Source organism: Crinia signifera, chromosome 8, assembly GCF_055691185.1.
Source record: "Crinia signifera chromosome 8, ASM5569118v1, whole genome shotgun sequence".
NCBI classification, from domain to species: Eukaryota; Metazoa; Chordata; class Amphibia; order Anura; family Myobatrachidae; genus Crinia; species Crinia signifera.
Window position 1 is genome coordinate 180,525,319 of NC_139224.1, and position 24,099 is coordinate 180,549,417.

A 24,099-nucleotide genomic window follows, 5' to 3' on the forward strand; every position below is an offset into this window, starting at 1 on the left:
CCTGATAACACACAGAGAGCCCGCACTTATACGCCTGATAACACACAGAGAGCCCGCACTTATACACCTGATAACACACAGAGAGAGCCCGCACTTATACACCTGATAACACACAGAGAGCCCGCACTTATACACCTGATAACACACAGAGAGCCCGCACTTATACGCCTGATAACACACAGAGAGCCCGCACTTATACACCTGATAACACACAGAGAGAGCCCGCACTTATACACCTGATAACACACAGAGAGCCAGCACTTATACACCTGATAACACACAGAGAGCCCGCACTTATACGCCTGATAACACAGAGAGCCCGCACTTATACACCTGATAACACAGAGAGCCTGCACTTATACACCTGATAACACACAGAGAGCCTGCACTTATACGCCTGATAACACAGAGAGAGCCCGCACTTATACACCTGATAACACACAGAGAGCCCGCACTTATACGCCTGATAACACACAGAGAGCCCGCACTTATACGCCTGATAACACACACAGAGCCCGCACTTATACACCTGATAACACACAGAGAGCCTGCACTTATACACCTGATAACACACAGAGAGCCCGCACTTATACGCCTGATAACACACAGAGAGCCCGCACTTATACGCCTGATAACACACACAGAGCCCGCACTTATACACCTGATAACACACAGAGAGCCTGCACTTATACACCTGATAACACACAGAGAGCCCGCACTTATACACCTGATAACACACAGAGACCCCGCACTTATACGCCTGATAACACACAGAGAGCCCGCACTTATACACCTGATAACACACAGAGAGCCCGCACTTATACGCCTGATAACACACAGAGAGCCTGCACTTATACGCCTGATAACACAGAGAGCCTGCACTTATACACCTGATAACACACACAGAGAGCCCGCACTTATACACCTGATAACACACAGAGAGCCCGCACTTATACACCTGATAACACACAGAGAGCCCGCACTTATACGCCTGATAACACACAGAGAGCCTGCACTTATACGCCTGATAACACAGAGAGCCTGCACTTATACACCTGATAACACAGAGAGCCCGCACTTATACACCTGATAACACAGAGAGCCAGCACTTATACACCTGATAACACAGAGAGCCCGCACTTATACACCTGATAACACACAGAGAGCCCGCACTTATACGCCTGATAACACACAGAGAGCCCGCACTTATACACCTGATAACACAGAGAGAGCCCGCACTTATACGCCTGATAACACAGAGAGCCCGCACTTATACACCTGATAACACACAGAGAGCCCGCACTTATACACCTGATAACACACAGAGAGCCCGCACTTATACGCCTGATAACACACAGAGAGCCTGCACTTATACACCTGATAACACACAGAGAGCCCGCACTTATACACCTGATAACACAGAGAGAGCCAGCACTTATACACCTGATAACACACACAGAGAGCCCGCACTTATACACCTGATAACACACAGAGAGCCCGCACTTATACGCCTGATAACACACAGAGAGCCCGCACTTATACGCCTGATAACACACAGAGAGCCCACACTTATACACCTGATAACACACAGAGCCCGCACTTATACACCTGATAACACACAGAGAGCCTCCACTTATACGCCTGATAACACACAGAGCCCGCACTTATACGCCTGATAACACACAGAGAGCCCGCACTTATACACCTGATAACACACAGAGAGCCTCCACTTATACGCCTGATAACACACAGAGAGCCCGCACTTATACGCCTGATAACACACAGAGCCCGCACTTATACGCCTGATAACACACAGAGCCCGCACTTATACACCTGATAACACACAGAGAGCCGCACTTATACGCCTGATAACACACAGAGAGCCCGCACTTATACACCTGATAACACACAGAGAGCCCGCACTTATACACCTGATAACACACAGAGCCCGCACTTATACGCCTGATAACACACAGAGCCCGCACTTATACACCTGATAACACACAGAGAGCCCGCACTTATACACCTGATAACACACAGAGAGCCCGCACTTATACACCTGATAACACACAGAGAGCCCGCACTTATACACCTGATAACACACAGAGAGCCCGCACTTATACGCCTGATAACACACAGAGAGCCCGCACTTATACGCCTGATAACACACAGAGAGCCCGCACTTATACGCCTGATAACACACAGAGAGCCCGCACTTATACGCCTGATAACACACAGAGAGCCCGCACTTATACGCCTGATAACACACAGAGACCCCGCACTTATACGCCTGATAACACAGAGAGCCCGCACTTATACACCTGATAACACAGAGAGCCCGCACTTATACACCTGATAACACAGAGAGCCCGCACTTATACACCTGATAACACAGAGAGCCCGCACTTATACACCTGATAACACAGAGAGCCCGCACTTATACACCTGATAACACACAGAGAGAGCCTGCACTTATACACCTGATAACACACAGAGAGCCCGCACTTATACACCTGATAACACACAGAGAGCCCGCACTTATACACCTGATAACACACAGAGAGAGCCTGCACTTATACGCCTGATAACACACAGAGAGCCCGCACTTATACGCCTGATAACACAGAGAGCCTGCACTTATACGCCTGATAACACACAGAGAGCCCGCACTTATACACCTGATAACACACAGAGAGCCCGCACTTATACACCTGATAACACACAGAGAGAGCCTGCACTTATACACCTGATAACACACAGAGAGCCCGCACTTATACACCTGATAACACAGAGAGCCTGCACTTATACGCCTGATAACACAGAGAGCCTGCACTTATACACCTGATAACACACAGAGAGAGCCTGCACTTATACACCTGATAACACACAGAGAGCCCGCACTTATACACCTGATAACACACAGAGAGCCTGCACTTATACACCTGATAACACACAGAGAGAGCCTGCACTTATACACCTGATAACACACAGAGAGCCCGCACTTATACACCTGATAACACAGAGAGCCCGCACTTATACACCTGATAACACACAGAGAGAGCCCGCACTTATACACCTGATAACACACAGAGAGCCCGCACTTATACGCCTGATAACACAGAGAGCCTGCACTTATACACCTGATAACACAGAGAGCCCGCACTTATACACCTGATAACACACAGAGAGCCCGCACTTATACACCTGATAACACACAGAGAGCCCGCACTTATACACCTGATAACACACAGAGAGCCCGCACTTATACACCCGATAACACAGAGAGAGCCCGCACTTATATGCCTGATAACACACAGAGAGCCTGCACTTATACACCTGATAACACAGAGAGAGCCCGCACTTATACACCTGATAACACAGAGAGCCCGCACTTATACACCTGATAACACACAGAGAGCCTGCACTTATACACCTGATAACACACAGAGAGCCCGCACTTATACACCCGATAACACAGAGAGAGCCCGCACTTATATGCCTGATAACACACAGAGAGCCTGCACTTATACACCCGATAACACAGAGAGAGCCCGCACTTATACACCTGATAACACAGAGAGCCCGCACTTATACACCTGATAACACACAGAGAGCCTGCACTTATACACCTGATAACACAGAGAGCCCGCACTTATACACCTGATAACACACAGAGAGCCCGCACATATACACCTGATAACACACAGAGAGCTCGCACTTATACACCTGATAACACACAGAGAGCCCGCACTTATACACCTGATAACACACAGAGAGCCCGCACTTATACGCCTGATAACACACAGAGAGCCCACACTTATATGCCAGATAACACACAGAGAGCCAGCACTTATACGCCTGATAACACACAGAGAGCCCGCACTTATACACCTGATAACACACAGAGAGCCCGCACTTATACGCCTGATAACACACAGAGAGAGCCCGCACTTATACGCCTGATAACACAGAGAGAGCCCGCACTTATACACCTGATAACACAGAGAGCCCGCACTTATACGCCTGATAACACACAGAGAGCCAGCACTTATACGCCTGATAACACACAGAGAGCCCGCACTTATACACCTGATAACACACAGAGAGAGCCCGCACTTATACGCCTGATAACACACAGAGAGCCCGCACTTATACGCCTGATAACACAGAGAGCCCGCACTTATACACCTGATAACACAGAGAGCCCGCACTTATACGCCTGATAACACACAGAGAGCCCGCACTTATACACCTGATAACACACAGAGAGCCCGCACTTATACGCCTGATAACACACAGAGAGCCCGCACTTATACGCCTGGTAACACAGAGAGCCTGCACTTATACGCCTGATAACACACAGAGAGCCCGCACTTATACGCCTGATAACACACAGAGAGCCCGCACTTATACACCTGATAACACACAGAGAGCCCGCACTTATACACCTGATAACACACAGAGAGCCCGCACTTATACGCCTGATAACACACAGAGAGCCAGCACTTATACACCTGATAACACACAGAGAGCCCGCACTTATACACCTGATAACACACAGAGAGCCCGCACTTATACACCTGATAACACACAGAGAGCCTGCACTTATACACCTGATAACACACAGAGAGCCCGCACTTATACACCTGATAACACACAGAGAGCCTGCACTTATACACCTGATAACACAGAGAGAGAGCCCGCACTTATACGCCTGATAACACACAGAGAGAGCCCGCACTTATACACCTGATAACACACAGAGAGCCAGCACTTATACGCCTGATAACACAGAGAGCCAGCACTTATACGCCTGATAACACAGAGAGCCGCACTTATACACCTGATAACACACAGAGAGAGCCCGCACTTATACGCCTGATAACACACAGAGAGCCCGCACTTATACGCCTGATAACACACAGAGAGCCTGCACTTATACACCTGATAACACACAGAGAGCCCGCACTTATACGCCTGATAACACACAGAGAGCCAGCACTTATACGCCTGATAACACAGAGAGCCCGCACTTATACACCTGATAACTCACAGAGAGAGCCCGCACTTATACACCTGATAACACAGAGAGCCCGCACTTATACGCCTGATAACACAGAGAGCCCGCACTTATACACCTGATAACACACAGAGAGCCCGCACTTATACACCTGATAACACACAGAGAGCCCGCACTTATACGCCTGATAACACACAGAGAGCCCGCACTTATACGCCTGATAACACACAGAGAGCCCGCACTTATACACCTGATAACACACAGAGAGCCCGCACTTATACACCTGATAACACAGAGAGCCCGCACTTATACGCCTGATAACACAGAGAGCCCGCACTTATACGCCTGATAACACACAGAGAGAGCCCGCACTTATACGCCTGATAACACAGAGAGAGCCCGCACTTATACACCTGATAACACAGAGAGCCCGCACTTATACGCCTGATAACACACAGAGAGCCAGCACTTATACGCCTGATAACACACAGAGAGCCCGCACTTATACGCCTGATAACACACAGAGAGAGCCCGCACTTATACGCCTGATAACACACAGAGAGCCCGCACTTATACGCCTGATAACACAGAGAGCCCGCACTTATACGCCTGATAACACACAGAGAGCCCGCACTTATACACCTGATAACACACAGAGAGCCCGCACTTATACGCCTGATAACACACAGAGAGCCCGCACTTATACGCCTGGTAACACAGAGAGCCTGCACTTATACGCCTGATAACACACAGAGAGCCCGCACTTATACGCCTGATAACACACAGAGAGCCCGCACTTATACACCTGATAACACACAGAGAGCCCGCACTTATACACCTGATAACACACAGAGAGCCCGCACTTATACGCCTGATAACACACAGAGAGCCAGCACTTATACACCTGATAACACACAGAGAGCCCGCACTTATACACCTGATAACACACAGAGAGCCCGCACTTATACACCTGATAACACACAGAGAGCCTGCACTTATACACCTGATAACACACAGAGAGCCCGCACTTATACACCTGATAACACACAGAGAGCCTGCACTTATACACCTGATAACACAGAGAGAGAGCCCGCACTTATACGCCTGATAACACACAGAGAGCCCGCACTTATACACCTGATAACACAGAGAGCCTGCACTTATACGCCTGATAACACACAGAGAGCCCGCACTTATACGCCTGATAACACACAGAGAGCCCGCACTTATACACCAGATAACACAGAGAGCCTGCACTTATACGCCTGATAACACACAGAGAGCCCGCACTTATACACCTGATAACACACAGAGAGCCCCCGCACTTATACGCCTGATAACACACAGAGAGCCCGCACTTATACGCCTGGTAACACAGAGAGCCTGCACTTATACACCTGATAACACACAGAGAGCCCGCACTTATACGCCTGATAACACACAGAGAGCCTGCACTTATACACCTGATAACACACAGAGAGAGCCCGCACTTATACGCCTGATAACACACAGAGAGCCGGACTTATACACCTGATAACACAGAGAGCCCGCACTTATACGCCTGATAACACACAGAGAGCCCGCACTTATACACCTGATAACACAGAGAGCCCGCACTTATACGCCTGATAACACAGAGAGCCAGCACTTATACGCCTGATAACACAGAGAGCCCGCACTTATACACCTGATAACACACAGAGAGCCCGCACTTATACACCTGATAACACAGAGAGAGCCCGCACTTATACGCCTGATAACACACAGAGAGCCGGACTTATACGCCTGATAACACACAGAGAGCCCGCACTTATACACCTGATAACACACAGAGAGCCCGCACTTATACACCTGATAACACACAGAGAACCCGCACTTATACGCCTGATAACACACAGAGAGCCTGCACTTATACACCTGATAACACACAGAGAGCCCGCACTTATACACCTGATAACACACAGAGAGCCCGCACTTATACACCTGATAACACACAGAGAGCCTGCACTTATACACCTGATAACACACAGAGAGCCCGCACTTATACACCTGATAACACACAGAGAGCCGCACTTATACGCCTGATAACACACAGAGAGCCCGCACTTATACGCCTGATAACACAGAGAGCCCGCACTTATACACCTGATAACACAGAGAGCCCGCACTTATACGCCTGATAACACAGAGAGCCCGCACTTATACGCCTGATAACACAGAGAGCCCGCACTTATACACCTGATAACACACAGAGAGCCCGCACTTATACACCTGATAACACACAGAGAGCCCGCACTTATACACCTGATAACACACAGAGAGCCCGCACTTATACGCCTGATAACACACAGAGAGCCTGCACTTATACACCTGATAACACACAGAGAGCCCGCACTTATACGCCTGATAACACACAGAGAGCCCGCACTTATACGCCTGATAACACAGAGAGAGACCGCACTTATACGCCTGATAACACACAGAGAGCCCACACTTATACGCCTGATAACACACAGAGAGCCCGCACTTATACGCCTGATAACACACAGAGAGCCCGCACTTATACACCTGATAACACACAGAGAGCCCGCACTTATACGCCTGATAACACACAGAGAGCCTGCACTTATACACCTGATAACACACAGAGAGCCCGCACTTATACACCTGATAACACACAGAGAGCCTGCACTTATACACCTGATAACACACAGAGAGCCTGCACTTATACACCTGATAACACACAGAGAGCCTGCACTTATACACCTGATAACACACAGAGCCCGCACTTATACGCCTGATAACACACAGAGAGCCCGCACTTATACACCTGATAACACACAGAGAGCCCGCACTTATACGCCTGATAACACAGAGAGAGACCGCACTTATACGCCTGATAACACACAGAGAGCCCGCACTTATACGCCTGATAACACACAGAGAGAGCCCGCACTTATACACCTGATAACACAGAGAGCCCGCACTTATACACCTGATAACACAGAGAGCCCGCACTTATACACCTGATAACACACAGAGAGCCCGCACTTATACGCCTGATAACACAGAGAGCCTGCACTTATACGCCTGATAACACACAGAGAGCCCGCACTTATACACCTGATAACACACAGAGAGCCCGCACTTATACACCTGATAACACAGAGAGCCCGCACTTATACGCCTGATAACACACAGAGAGCCTGCACTTATACACCTGATAACACACAGAGAGCCCGCACTTATACGCCTGATAACACAGAGAGCCAGCACTTATACGCCTGATAACACAGAGAGCCCGCACTTATACGCCTGATAACAGAGAGCCCGCACTTATACACCTGATAACACACAGAGAGCCCGCACTTATACACCTGATAACACACAGAGAGCCCGCACTTATACACCTGATAACACACACAGAGAGCCCGCACTTATACGCCTGATAACACACAGAGAGCCCGCACTTATACACCTGATAACACACAGAGAGCCCGCACTTATACACCTGATAACACACAGAGAGCCTGCACTTATACACCTGATAACACACAGAGAGCCCGCACTTATACGCCTGATAACACACAGAGAGCCCGCACTTATACACCTGATAACACAGAGAGCCCGCACTTATACGCCTGATAACACAGAGAGCCAGCACTTATACGCCTGATAACACAGAGAGCCAGCACTTATACGCCTGATAACACACAGAGAGCCCGCACTTATACACCTGATAACACACAGAGAGCCCGCACTTATACGCCTGATAACACACAGAGAGCCCGCACTTATACGCCTGATAACACACAGAGAACCCGCACTTATACACCTGATAACACACAGAGAGCCCGCACTTATACACCTGATAACACACAGAGAGCCCGCACTTATACGCCTGATAACACACAGAGAGCCGCACTTATACACCTGATAACACACAGAGAGAGCCCGCACTTATACACCTGATAACACACAGATAGCCCGCACTTATACGCCTGATAACACACAGAACCCGCACTTTTACGCCTGATAACACACAGAGAGCCCGCACTTATACACCTGATAACACACAGAGAGCCCGCACTTATACACCTGATAACACAGAGAGAGCCCGCACTTATACACCTGATAACACAGAGAGCCCGCACTTATACACCTGATAACACAGAGAGAGCCCGCACTTATACACCTGATAACACACAGAGAGCCTGCACTTATACACCTGATAACACAGAGAGCCCGCACTTATACGCCTGATAACACAGAGAGCCCGCAGTTATACACCTGATAACACAGAGAGCCTGCACTTACCAACTGTTCCAGCAGCGTCTCCCGCAAGCTTATGCTTAAGGTCCAGATCTCCTCTCCCCGGGATACTAGGTGCGCAATGATCCCTGCGGCAAAGTAGCTGACCTCCACCTCCACACTGTGCAGTAGCTTACTGATCTGATCAATGAATTCCTTCCACATCAGCTCTGAGTGCAGCTCCTTCACCTCCGCAATGTTGTTCTACAAGGTACAGACTCACACTTACAAGCCTGGAATTAGGACAACAAATGCAAAACTGGAAGGTATGAAACAGTCCATACAGTGCTCCCAAGATGGCTGCCTCGCCTAGTACTTCCACGTGCAGGATGAAGAGTACATGGTAAACTATCACGTACATGGTGACCATGTGTCCCTAATATTCCCTTTAGTGGGGTACAGCTTCTAGTACTGCCTGTGTATAATATTTTATAGATCTAAGGGTATAATTATAATAGCTTGTAATAGAGGTTCCCCTCTGTAGATACCCTTAGGTCAGTTCTTCACAAGGATTGATAGAGTTGTTACACCTGATGGTTCTTTTGATACTATGTAATTGATTGTTGCAAGAGTTGTTTAGGCAATTTGCAACATATATGGGGAGAGGATTGTGTGATGTTATACTCTCAAAAGTAGGGAATAATCTGTTTCAGCCCCTCTCTTCAGTAGGGCAAAATATATGAGTATTAGTGTTTAACAGAAACCCGTAAATGATAATAATTCAGTCAGGGCAACCTGAGGAAGCGGTACTCTGCGAAGCGCACGTCGGCACCTTCAGACGTATGTGCATTGTCCATGTGTCCTCCCTGACTCTATACTTACCATTCAGCACTCTCCGATACACAGCCCTTATAAGGGCTTTTCATATACCAATGTGTGCTGCCTGGCCAATAAAGCTGATTCTGATTAAATATTAAACACAGGCATCCTTAACCGAGAAGCTGTGCAATAGTACCTTACTAAAGGGAATATTAGGGACAAATGGTACTACGTACGTGCTTAACATGCACAGAAATTCACTTTGTTTGCCTGATTTATGTGTATTAATATATTTCGCAGCTTTAAAGAAACGTAATAAAAAACAGGGATTTTGTACTTACCGTAAATCCTTTTCTCCGAGTCCACAAGGTGTCACTGGAGTAACAGTGGGGAACTACAGGGAGCATGGACATTTTAAATTTAAATGAGTGTGGCCAACTGCTCCCCTTCTACTTCCCCTCCTAGGCAGTCCTAAGGAATGTGCCCGAAGGGAGCTGGAAGAGAGAAACACACTTCCGAAGAGGTTGTTAAACATAACACACATTAACTATCAAACAGTGATAGATTTAAAAGTGAAATATCAGTGAGAAACAACACAGAGTAACATACACCACACAGTAACACACCAGGAACTTACAACAGACATCACCGGAACCAGGCCTGGCAGAAAGAAACTTCAAGGTTTCAATGTCGGGTGCTTAACCGAGTAAAATAATAGCGCTGAGGCGGGTGTCCAGTGACACCTGTGGACTCGGAGAAAAGGATTTACGTTAAGTACAAAATCCCTGTTTTCTCCTTCATCCACTAGGTGTCACTGGAGTAATAGTGGGGATGTCCCAGAGCTCCCAACACGGGCGGGACAGTGTTGAGACTCCCTTAACTATGAGCGCCCAAACAGAGAAGCTGGAGCCGCAATGGTGTCAAACCGGTAGAACCAGACAAAGGTCTGACGACCCGACCAGAGCTGCTGAATAGAAACTCCTCAGGCAACTGCCCACGTGGGTCCCACAGAGCACGTAGAATGCACTGAGCTAGAAACAGGAGGAGGCCGAGCATCGGTGACACAAGTCTGCCGGATAGCAAGACTAATCCATCACATGCCTCATAAGATCATACGTGACAACAAAACATCCGACTTTGACACAGGCTGTCTGAGAAACAGAAATGCGGAGAGCTAAGACTCCATACAGAGACTTTGCGTCCGGAGCATCATCCAATAATGCTGGTACCACAAGTGGCTGGTTGATACGGAAAAACAAAATGATCGTAGGCAGAAGAGAGGCTGGAACGGAGCTCCGCACGGTCCATTTGAAAAAAAGGGGGCGACAGGACAGAGCCTCCAACTCAGAGACACGACTGACCAAAGCCAAGGCCAGCAAGAGCATGTTTTCCATGTGAGATACCGGAGATCCACATCCTCCAAAGGCTCAAAAACCGAGGATTGCAAAAATCCGAGGACCAAATCCAAATCCCACGGGGCCGTCAGTGGACGCAAAGGGGGTTGCAACCGCAACACTCCCTGGAAAAACGTATGCACCTCTGGTAACAGAGCCAACTTCTTCTGAATGAAGATGGACAGCGCCGAGACCTGAATCTTCAAAGATAGAAAGACACAACCCAGAAGACCAACTTGCAAAAACAAAAAACTGGTGATTGTGACGAGATGCCATCAGTTCTACTTGAGGGCGACTCCACCATCTCACCAAGCATTTAAGACTGGAGACACCATTCTCCCTGACGTACGTCTCATCGACTTAGGAAGTCGACCCCACAATTGTTCATGCTGGGTATGAAGGAGGCCCAAATGGCGTGTGGGTAGATTTGGGTGCAAAGAAGAACCCATCTCACCCCCTACATGGCAGCGCGACTGCGTGTTGATATAGGCGGAGGCCCTGACATTGTCGGACTGAACCTGAATGGGCCGTCATTGAAGAAAGGTGTTGTGCCTGAAGCAAGGCATAACCCACCACTCTGAGTTCCAGCACATAGCTTGACAGGAGGGCTTCACGTGAAGTCCAAAGACCCCGGACTGATATCCAAGGTGAATGCTCTCCACCCCCGGAGACTGACACCCGGGGTGAGGAGCATTCAACCAACACCCTCTCACAGTGCAGCGCAACTGTGCTCGCCTATTTAGTTATGTATAGGCCACAGCTGTGTCCTTGTGTTCATATGGCCTTGTCTGGCAGCAAAGGAGTCGCCAGAATCCAGGCACAGAATATTGCTGTGAGCTCGATAACCCTGATCGAGAGAACACCTCCTGCGATGCTCTGGAGTTGGAGGAATGTGTAAGCTATGTAGGGCGAGAGCCCAACCCTCATTGCCCCTGTTAACTGTACCTGGAAAGAAAAAGCACCATAGGAGAAGCTTTCTTTTTCCGTTACCAAGGGAGAACCCCGCAATCCATATATGGATGCAGAGAACGTGGAGTCTATCGGGAAGAACAGGCAGAACATATACTGGTATAACTGCCTATAGACAAATCTGATGCCTATGAAACCTAAGCCAATAAAAGGTCAGGAAATGGCAGTGTCACTAGCTTATGCCATGAAATAACACAACCATAACCAAATGAGCCCCCGATGTATGTAATAGGGGGTGTGTAATGTGACCTAGGCACTGCAGATGTGCCTTTTTTATGCAGATGGATTCAAACCAGTGCCCTTGAGCACCGTATGATCAGTGCGGGTCTGATCTCGTGTCTGGATGTATACCCTAACTACAGTATGTTATTGTTGCCATCCTTGCTGGCGGGTCGCCAGAACGTACGCGCTGGCGACCCGCCAGCAGCCACGCCAGCGAGGAGACTGAGACGCGCGTGCGTCGCACGCGCGTCTCAGTCTCCGTCGCTAGCGCGACGGAAACCCTGTCCGTCTCCGCCTCAGGGAGACGGACAGGGTTAGGGGGGGTTAGAGGGGGGGTGCGGGCAGGCGGCGGGGACCCCGGGTTACCGCCGGCAAGCCGGCGGGGACCCGGGGAACGGATGGAAGCGCCGTCGGAAGGGGACGCGCGCGCCTCTCGTGCGCGCGCGTCCCCTTCTCACCATCGCCATGGCGCTGGCGGGGGATGGCGGCTGGCGACGCCAGCGCCATCCCCTGTCAAGATGGGACCTGCCCCATCTGTACTACGGAGGCTTAGCCTTTCAGACTATGAGCAGGGACACGGCAGCTTGACGAGTCTCACACTTCCCCATGTATTATAGTGAAAACTATGGGGGTAGCCCCTACAGGACCCTAGACAAACAGAGCCACAGACAGATGTCCTTTTGCAGGCATCTGGGGCAAGGAGACTCATTATAACCGCACAAGCTGGTACACTTATGTTTGTTTCCAGGCATAAGCAGGTAGTGGGTTATAGCATTACACAGTCTACCGATGCCTCAAGGTGTACTGGTGCGTGTATAACACACGTTGGTTTCCAAAAGGAATCATCTCTTTGGTTATAATGTTCAAAAGAAGGCTGGAGTATTTTCCCAAGTGCACACTAGCAGCTGAGGTGTGCAAACCCCTGGGGTGTATGTCAGGCACCCAAACAAGACAAATGAATATAACAAAAGGTTGGGGTAACCCTCCACCAGCGCTAGATAACAATAAGATGTTACTTCCCTTTCAAAAAGGCCGGTATCACTTTTAGCTCCTTCCACTCATCAGGTTTACATGTAAGAAGAGCATATAAATCTCATAGTGTATACCGTTTTTTAATTATCACACACAAAAGTTAAATCACATACAGGGAAAATAACAATGAATCACAAAAGAACACTATTCACAATATACAATGATAAAAGCACACACAATAAAATCCAATCCATAAAGTGACGAGTGCCAATGGAAATAAAGTGCTGTAGTGTAGTTACCAGATGGTATGTGAACTGTTGTTGATTACAGTTCAAAGTGCGCATGCATGATATGTCCGAGTCGCCCGGGTACAACCTGGATCTCAGATGCTGCTGCTGGCTCCACACCTCCGCACCAATGACCACTGTTCTCGCCTGCCAGGTCTAATAGAATGCGTCCTCCGACCTTTTCATACCCCCACTATCCACGTCAGCGTGGAGTTGATTTTATATAGTGTGGCGGATTACTTTACATGTATTCCGCGTCCGTTCGCCACGCTTTGGGCTCAGTGGCTCGCCACACTATATGAAATCAACTCCAAGCCGACGCGGATAGTGGGGGTATGAAAAGGTCTGAGGACGCGTTCCGCCGCCGCTTGCCACGCTTCGGGGTGGCGTGGATAGTGGTGGTGTTTTATAAACACATTCACCCCTGCAAAATCATGCAACTGACACAGTAAGGACGACATGTCTTGAATAAGAAGAAGAATTTTGTTAAATAAGTAAGAATCAATGAATTAACACGTAATACAAACAAATCATTAAAAACATGAAAGATTAATACGATGTCCTCATAATCAAATAATTTAATTGTCCTTTGGTAACGGTGTCAAGATACGGGTGAAAGGGTCATCCCCACCCAAAGTTTTACGCCACATGAATTCCTCCAGGTAAGACTGTAACATGTGCCTGGCGGTGCCCAGATGACGTTTATTGCGCCATTTACACGCGCCCCACATTATTTCAATGTTTTGCGTATGGACCCCCGTTGATGGGTCTATAAAATTGTACCTGTGGTTGACCTGGGCTTGGTCATATCCGGCTAATTGCAGCTGCTGTGTGCTGTACGCCCACCAACAGTACGTGTATATTGTCGTCCCAGGCTCCACATTGTCGATGATGGCCGACATTAATGTGTTGGAATCACGGGTGGCCACCTTCGTCAGGAAACACTGCCCTGTTTCCCAGCAGATTCCCCCAAATACTCACTGCTGGGGTAACATGCGGCCTACATTCGATTGCCTCCTGACGAATAAGGTCTCGTCCACCTCCACTATCCGGTCTGGACCACCGATACGGCTGTGCCAGTAGATCCATCAGGCAGGCCTCCCGCATCCACTTGTTGTAGAGTACCGTACTCTTCTTTGACATATCCAGCTGCTGCTGGCAGTACTCCATCGAGGTCATCTTCTGAGCCCAGGAGTAGATGAACCTCACCAATGTGAGGAAGGGTAAGCAGCACCCGAGGAAAAAGAGTGCTGCTCAAAGGCTTGCCTTTAGCCGACAAGCCTTCACATGGCACTGCCACATAGTATGCCCATTGACCCAATTCGCCGCCACCGGCAAAAGATGATGATGCTGAAAGAATTCTATTGCCTCAACCTCCGTCAGCGGCAAAGAAAACAGATTCAACGCAGATGCCATTTCAGCCGAAATAAGCAAATCACCAGTCGAAATTACAAAAATACCAGGAATAAATCACTAGCTCACAAATCTCCTCTCCTCTCACAAAATCACCTCAGAGTGATTTCTGTGAGGATGTGACAGGGGGCGGGATTACCAGTGAGCCAGAGAGCGGGAGACAGGGAGCGGGAGTGACTGAAATCGCATCGCTATATGCGATTTTACTACAATAGTGTACGTAGAAACTCTATCGTAGTGAAACGGGGGGTCAGGTATACTCACAATCTTGCACTGCTGAGGCGGTAGGACTGAGGGAGGACGGGACGCACACCGCACGCGGTGGCGGCAGCCTACTCCGGAGACGGTGGTCTCTGCAGCCACAGCTGCGGCCGAGTCCCGCCCGGCAGCTCCCACGGCGCAGATAGGCAGCGGCAAGTCCCTGCCTGTCTGTCCTCACATGTCTAAAATACATTTCTGTATTAAACTTTCTATCTATTACATTATGCCCTGGAGCAAGCCAGAGTGTGACCAGCTCCCAGAGGGCACATTCTAAGACTGCCTAGGAGGGGAAAAGAAGGGGAGGAGTTGGCCACACTCATTTAAATTTAAAGTTCCCATGCTCCCTGTAGTCGCCCTTCTATTCCCCACTGTTACTCCAGTGACACCCAGTGGATGAAGGGGAAGTTACATTTTATTGTATTTTTTCTTATGGTGCACCACACCATGACAATTTATTTTCTTTCCTTGTATTTCCTGTGATTATATTTTGTCTGTGGTAGCACACCACTAAAACTACACACTGAGGCCAGGGTCAGAGCCTGCTACAATGCACCTGAGCTAGGAAATATAATGTTATTAATGATGGGCATTACAAACCATATGGGTCTCTGGAAGGACGGAAATGTATTTAATGCCAGAAATGGTTACTTAGGGGCATCCAAACAGTTACCTCTCACCAACATTGTTCCACTAATGGGGGAAACATTTCATTTAAAGGTCAATAGTGGAAGTTTGTGTAGAAGCTAAATCATGATTGGACATGGGGCCCTCACTGGCTAGGTCCTTCGGGATCATAGACAGGGTTCTGGTCTCACAGAACCTGGCCAACAGGGGATTGCCTCTTACCATCAGTAACCGTCTGTTACTGACTCCACCCACTACGCAGTGGGCGGGTATATTGCTGCCACCACCAGACTCCTACCAAGTGGCATCTGAGACCACAGTTACTCCCTCATGCCCTAATACTGGCCCCCGAGTACTGCTTGCTGCTGTGCATGTGTCAACACACCTGACAGGCATCTACTGGTTCCCCCACTGGTCATTGACCAGGCCTCTATAGTGGTAGCTGGCAGAGGTTGGAGGTGCTGGGCTCAATCCAGGACAGGTGGAGAATGGAGCCTGCTGGTCACAAGATGAGGCGGTGTCTTAAGGCAAAATGTGTTTATTCCCCAAAGCCTTGTAACCTGACCTACTGCAGTGTGTATTGTTAGTGGAGGGTGGATCCGCACAGACTGTTATTCATACCAAATAATTATTTAGACTCATATTAAGACCAATATTTTCAACTATTAAAGAAAATTCTACTAGTCATCAATTGGTGGTGCGCCCAAACATTCAGAAATTACAGCTGAATAAGGGGATTGGCTTGCAAAGGCGCAAGTCAAAAAGGGCAAATGTGCTTTTTGGGCGCACTCTTTATATGTATTTATGTTATGTAATATTAGTTCATTAAAACGTAACTTTTATTGAGACTTATCTAAAAGAAAGATGACTTTCTAACTCTATTCATTTCAGAGAGAAATTTTCTCGAATGAAAGAGAAAAAATTATTAAAATGTCCGCAGGTGCCAGTCTCGCTCTGCTATAATTGAGTCAGAGTGTATACTGGTCAGGCGTGCAGTTTAACGTTACTTTTCATAGGCATTCCTTGGTAACGCCTCCTTTTTGTTATGGCGTTATATAGCACTGATTTATCACTCCCTCTGATTATTTTCAGGGCAAGTGCTGACAAATTTACTTGTGGCTGTTTTTGGAATAAATATCCTATTGTGGTCACTGTCAGATTACCCCTTATCTACACTTGTAGTTGTTATCTGAAATCTAATCTGTTTTAGCACTAGGAAAGTTGTCTACTTATTCGCTGTGCAGCAGATAGTTAAAGTAGCCACATGGGAGTATTGGCATGCATTCATTCTAGGGAATCACACATACAGATGGAAACGTTCCCCTGCAGTAGGTTGTTTCTTGGCATCATGTTATTGCTATGATCAACCCTGCGTGTACCATACCAGGTGTTCACCAGGGATTGGCCCTCTGATTACTGGTCTGGCCCCCTGTGTGTTCTATTACCATAGAAACCTACTAGGGGTATACAGGTACACTATGTGTTGTAGTCACAGTTCTATGATGTCTGGTTAACTGCTACGGGGAGAAGAACACTTCTGCTGTCGGGTCAGACATATGACATCCCTGATACGTCTGGTAGTGCAGGGAAACTGTTCATAAAGCCCGGCCAGATGAGAGAGTGTTAGAAACAATACAGATTTGCTGGAGTATAGTCGGGTAGTCTGTGTGCACAGACTTCTGCTTTTGAGGATCTGTATTAATACATCGAATCCCCAATGAGAGAGCCTGTTGCTGGTCACCTACTGGTCCCGGAAATTGTTAGATACTATCAACCAGTACACACACATCAGTGGGCAATTGTTCGATTGTGATTGCCTAGTATGCTCATGATACCCAAATACACAATTGTATGGCAGCTAAAAATAGGGAATACGCAGTATTGTGGCAATATATTTCTGTGATACGGGATTAACCATACTGAAATACAAAATTCAATTGTGTATTTGGGTATCATGAGCATACTAGGCAATCACAATCGAACAATTGCCCACTGATGTGTGTGTACTGGTTGATAGTATCTAACAATTTCCGGGACCAGTAGGTGACCAGCAACAGGCTCTCTCATTGGGGATTCGATGTATTAATACAGATCCTCAAAAGCAGAAGTCTGTGCACACAGACTACCCGACTATACTCCAGCAAATCTGTATTGTTTCTAACACTCTCTCATCTGGCCGGGCTTTATGAACAGTTTCCCTGCACTACCAGACGTATCAGGGATGTCATATGTCTGACCCGACAGCAGAAGTGTTCTTCTCCCCGTAGCAGTTAACCAGACATCATAGAACTGTGACTACAACACATAGTGTACCTGTATACCCCTAGTAGGTTTCTATGGTAATAGAACACACAGGGGGCCAGACCAGTAATCAGAGGGCCAATCCCTGGTGAACACCTGGTATGGTACACGCAGGGTTGATCATAGCAATAACATGATGCCAAGGAACAACCTACTGCAGGGGAACGTTTCCATCTGTATGTGTGATTCCCTAGAATGAATGCATGCCAATACTCCCATGTGGCTACTTTAACTATCTGCTGCACAGCGAATAAGTAGACAACTTTCCTAGTGCTAAAACAGATTAGATTTCAGATAACGGTACTCTTTACTTAGAAGGGCGCCCACGATTTTGATCGTGGGCATCGTTAGTAAAAAATCTCGGGCATCTCGGGCATTGAATGCACTAAAAAAATCGGGTGCGATCAACCGACGAGATGCCCGAGATTTCCCATAGGGAACAATGTTAAATGTCTCAATTGACCCAATTTTCCTGTTCAATGCCTCAATTGACCCGATTTTTCCATAGGAAACAATGTAAAATGGGCCACAGAGGCCAAATAGGCACCCTGAAGTGTATAATGTCCACCCGAATTGTTAACGCCACTCCACGATCAACGTCAACCCGATGCGTGGCGAGCGCAGCGAGCCCGCGAGGGGCGGCGGTACGCGTCCTACGACCTTTTCATACCCCCACTATCCACGTCGGCGTGGAGTTGAGAATAGAAAGTGTGGCGAGCGCAGCGAGCCACCGAGCCCGAAGCGTGGCGAGCGCAGCGAGCCCCGCGAGGGCACGCAGACAGCTGTGAAGCCCGCGAGGGGACGCGGATACCTGTGAAGGTATCCGCGTCCCCACGCGGGGCTTGCTGCGCTCGCCACGCTTCGGGCTCGGTGGCTCGCTGCGCTCGCCACACTTTCTATTCTCAACTCCACGCCGACGTGGATAGTGGGGGTATGAAAAGGTCGTAGGACGCGTACCGCCGCCCCTCGCGGGCTCGCTGCGCTCGCCACGCATCGGGTTGACGTTGATCGTGGGGTGGCGTTAACAATTCGGGTGGCCATTATTCACTTCAGGGTGCCTATTTGGCCTCTGTGGCCCATTTCACATTGTTTCCTATGGAAAAATTGGGTCAATTGAGGCATTGAACAGGAAAATCGGGTCAATTGAGACATTTAACATTGTTCCCTATGGGAAATCTCGGGCATCTCGTCTGTCGCATCGCACCTGATTTTTTAGTGCATTCAATGCCCGAGATGGGCGCCCTTCTAAGTAAAGAGTACCCAGATAACAACTACAAGTGTAGATAAGGGGTAATCTGACAGTGACCACAATAGGATATTTATTCCAAAAACAGTCACAAGTAAATTTGTCAGCACTTGCCCTGAAAATAATCAGAGGGAGTGATAAATCAGTGCTATATAACGCCATAACAAAAAGGCGGCGTTACCAAGGAATGCCTATGAAAAGTAACGTTAAACTGCACGCCTGACCAGTATACACTCTGACTCAATTATAGCAGAGCGAGACTGGCACCTGCGGACATTTTAATAATTTTTTCTCTTTCATTCGAGAAAATTTCTCTCTGAAATGAATAGAGTTAGAAAGTCATCTTTCTTTTAGATAAGTCTCAATAAAAGTTACGTTTTAATGAACTAATATTACATAACATAAATACATATAAAGAGTGCGCCCAAAAAGCACATTTGCCCTTTTTGACTTGCGCCTTTGCAAGCCAATCCCCTTATTCTACTGCAGTGTGTGCCTACAGCAGCAGTGGCCGTGTACCAGCAATGACAGGCGCACAATTTGTGGAACAAAATCAGGACAACAAAAGACGTTTCCAAGATCCATAATGACATGCAATAGTGTTCACTCTAGGAGTGACACCGGGCAGGGCGCTGGGGGGCGGACCGGGCACACCGACGTCACAGCTGGGGGCGTGCCCGGGCCGCCGACGTCATGAAAGGGGCGTGCCCGGGCTGCCGACGTCATGAAGGGGGCGTGCCCAGGCCGCCGTGTAATGAAAGAGGCGTGCTTGGGCCGCCGATGTCATCAAAGGGGGCGGGCCCGGCCGCCACAGTCATCAAAGGGGGCGGGTCCGGCCCCTCTGAATCCACTGTGCTGCTGGGGAAGCGCCAGGCATCGCCGTCAACGGCGACGCTGGGCTTCCCCGTGAGGCTGTTTTAGTGGGGCACTGCGAGACGGGCAGGGCGCATTTTGCCCTTTAAAAATCGGGCAGGGCGCAGCGCCCCGCTAAAACAGCCTAGCGGGAACACTATGCAACTTGGACGTTCTATCACCAGATGATAACTGGGGTGAAAGTCTGTGGGGGCAGTGGGTGGCAATATGAATTCTATACTCCATACACACGGGGCCACAGATGTGTAGCTCTTGTGTTTTCTGGGCCCCTCCTAATCTCTTATTGGACTGGAAGCTCCGCTGGGAAAGGCGCTGAATGATTAAACATCCTGCATAAAAGCGCTGAGTACAGAAAGAATATAAAACGTTTCTTACCAACAGGCCCAGAACTTTCTGCTGGATGGACGACTCCGACGGAAACGTCTTGGAAAAGAAGGAAACAATAAACTGAATGTCCAACATGTTTTCCTGACATTATTCATCAAAACAGCATTTATTTAGGACAGAATCAGGAGCTGGGGAATCACTTCTAGAGTAACATCTGGCCTATCGGAGAGTTACAGACTATCAGTATCTGGAGATGGGGAATCACTTCTAGAGTAACATCTGGCCTATCGGAGAGTTACAGACTATCAGTATCTGGAGATGGGGAATCACTTCTAGAGTAACATCTGGTATATCCGAGAGTTACAGACTATCAGTATCTGGAGAATCACTTCTAGAGTAACATCTGGTATATCCGAGAGTTACAGACTATCAGTATCTGGAGCTGGGGAATCACTTCTAGAGTAACATCTGGCCTATCGGAGAGTTACAGACTATCAGTATCTGGAGATGGGGAATCACTTCTAGTGTAACATCTGGTATATCCGAGAGTTACAGACTATCAGTATCTGGAGCTGGGGAATCACTTCTAGAGTAACATCTGGTATATCCGAGAGTTACAGACTATCAGTATCTGGAGCCGGGGAATCACTTCTAGAGTAACATCTGGTGTATCCGAGAGTTACAGACTATCAGTATCTGGAGCTGGGGAATCACTTTTAGAGTAACATCTGGTATGTCCGAGAGTTACAGACGATCAGTATCTGGAGCTGGGGAATCACTTCTAGAGTAACAACTGGTATATCCGAAAGTTACAGAGTATCTGGAGCTGGGGAATCACTTCTAGAGTAACATCTGGTATATCTGATAGTTACAGACAATCAGTATCAGGAGCTGGGGAATCACTTCTAGAGTAACATCTGGTATATCTGATAGTTACAGACAATCAGTATCAGGAGCTGGGGAATCACTTCTAGAGTAACATCCGACGCATCTGAGAGTTACAGAAAATGAGATTTATGTATTACCTGTTAAATTTCTTTCTTCGAGGACATCAGGGGCCACAGGGCTTACAGTGGGTAGAGAGCAGGAGAGAGAGCAGGGATTCCTGTAAATTCCACAGCCCCCGAAAAGATTTCTGACACATGACCGCTCTCCAACCGCAGATACTGGCATCCATGGTGAGAAGAGTCCACCAGTGGATCCAAAACGATCTCCCCTCCATGAGGTTCTGATCTAGAAGCCACCAGGACAGGGAGATCCATACTCCCGGTAAAAAGACAATCCGGCGTGTTCATAGATTGGAGTATGACCCAACAATTTGTTGAGGATCTCTCGTTGGAGAGGGCGAGAGTGGAATTGGCAAGTAGTATACGCTGATGGTGCTGATGGACTGTGTCCAACAGGGCCCCCAGATGAACCATGGATTGGGTGGGAATCATGGAAGACTTGGGCCAATAGATGATCCAGTCTTGACATTCCAGGACCTCAACCACCTAGGTCAAGTGTGTCTGGAGAACCTCGGGTGACTGTGCCAGGATCAACAGGTCGTCCAGATGGAAGGATCCGGATACCCTGATTGCGAAGTCTGCTGCCCATTACCGACATGACCTTCGTAAACACCCTGGGTGCTGTGGATTGGCTGAAGGGCAGAGCCTGAAACTGGAAATTACGGTCCTGCAGTGCCCACCTGTGCCCCCCCCCCGCCCCGCTTGTCCTCAGGCTTAGATTAAGGATGCCTTGTGCCCTTAGCCTAAAGAGGATTGGTGCTGGGTTCTTGTGAAAGAATGTCCCCTACCCCTGCCCTGAAAACTAAAGGACTGGAAAGCAGTATTGGAACGTGGAGTAGGATTGGATGGCAGAAAAGCTGCTTTGGAAGAAGCCACCGTGGCCACGATTTTGTCCTATTCCGAACCAAATAAGAGGGAACCCGCAAAGGGGAGAGCCTCTAAGGTTGTCTGCCTTTCAGGAGCAGAGCCACAGAGACCGCCGCACCACTACAGCCGAGGCAGACACACGCTAGGTAAGGGTGGCTGCATCTAGTGCAGCCACCCCTAAACAGAGTGCAGCCTGATGCATGATTTCAAGAGTGGGCAACAGGTCATTTGCACTACCCCCCTCCGCTATTTGCGAGGGCAGTAGTCCACCCAACCATAGCCTTAGCCACCCAGGCAGACGCCAGGGTAGGCCCGAGCCACCGCCCCGAAGGTTGCATAGATGAGCTTAAGAAAGTTCTCCAACTTCCGGTCAGCTTAGTCCATAAGGGATGCGGTGGGAATGGGGAGAGTAAAGCAGTGCACAGCAACATGTGGGTCCACCCTGTCCTCCTGAGAGAGGGGATATAGGGTGGTAAACCGCTTGGGAATGCAAACTTGCTATTGGGTATCTCCCAGGCCTCCTCAAGGGTCTCCTCTAATTCAGTAGATTTAGGGAAAATCGCTAGAGTCCATTTGGGACACTTAAAAGATGGTCCCGAAGACCAAGGGGGTTCTGCAGTGTCTTATAAATTTAAGACCTAAACAAAACAAAGATATAAACAGCGTTTTTAACACCATAAATATTTTTGTAACTCCTTTTATTTTTAATCACAATTCAATAATATTAAAAGTTACTTCAGCATAGATAATATTTCTTCGACCAGCCGGTAGAAACAATACAATAAAAGGGGATTTTGTACTTACTGTTAAATCCTTTTCTCAGACTCCATAGGTGACACTGGAGAGTTACAGTGGGGATAGAAGGCGACCACAGGGAGCTTGGGCACTTTAGAATAAATTAACAGTGACTAACTCCTCCCCTTCTACTTCCTCTCCTAGGCAGTCTTAGCATGTGCCCGGAGGGAGCTGGAAGAAAGGAAAAACAACCCACTTCCGAGAGGAGGTTAAACATAACATAAGTCACACACACACTCGCATAGAGTGAAAACATAGTTTGAAAAACAGCATTGATAACAGAATGAAACAACCCATAATTGCTGAGAAAACTTAGAATTAAGGCTAAGTACCAAGGTCTCATAAAACATCTGATAACTGATCAAACCTGAAACAGCAATAAAAGTGAGACAGAGTCGGGTGGGCGTCCAGTGTCACCTATGGAGTCTGAGAAAAGTACAAAATCCCCTTT

General features: G+C 48.2%; 1 protein-coding gene across 3 annotated transcripts in view; it reads right to left on the reverse strand.

The window, feature by feature from the left end:
- ZYG11B (zyg-11 family member B, cell cycle regulator) overlaps positions 1-24,099 on the reverse strand; it is a 151,858-nt gene that overhangs the window by 26,246 nt on the left and 101,513 nt on the right. For all 3 annotated transcript variants that reach the window (XM_083157926.1, XM_083157924.1, XM_083157925.1), the window contains exons 10-11: positions 21,028-21,075; positions 9,338-9,535 (exon numbers count right to left, since the gene is read on the reverse strand). In XM_083157926.1, coding sequence (XP_083014052.1) covers positions 9,338-9,535; positions 21,028-21,075 — 246 coding nt within the window. The remainder of the gene's footprint in view (positions 1-9,337; positions 9,536-21,027; positions 21,076-24,099) is intronic.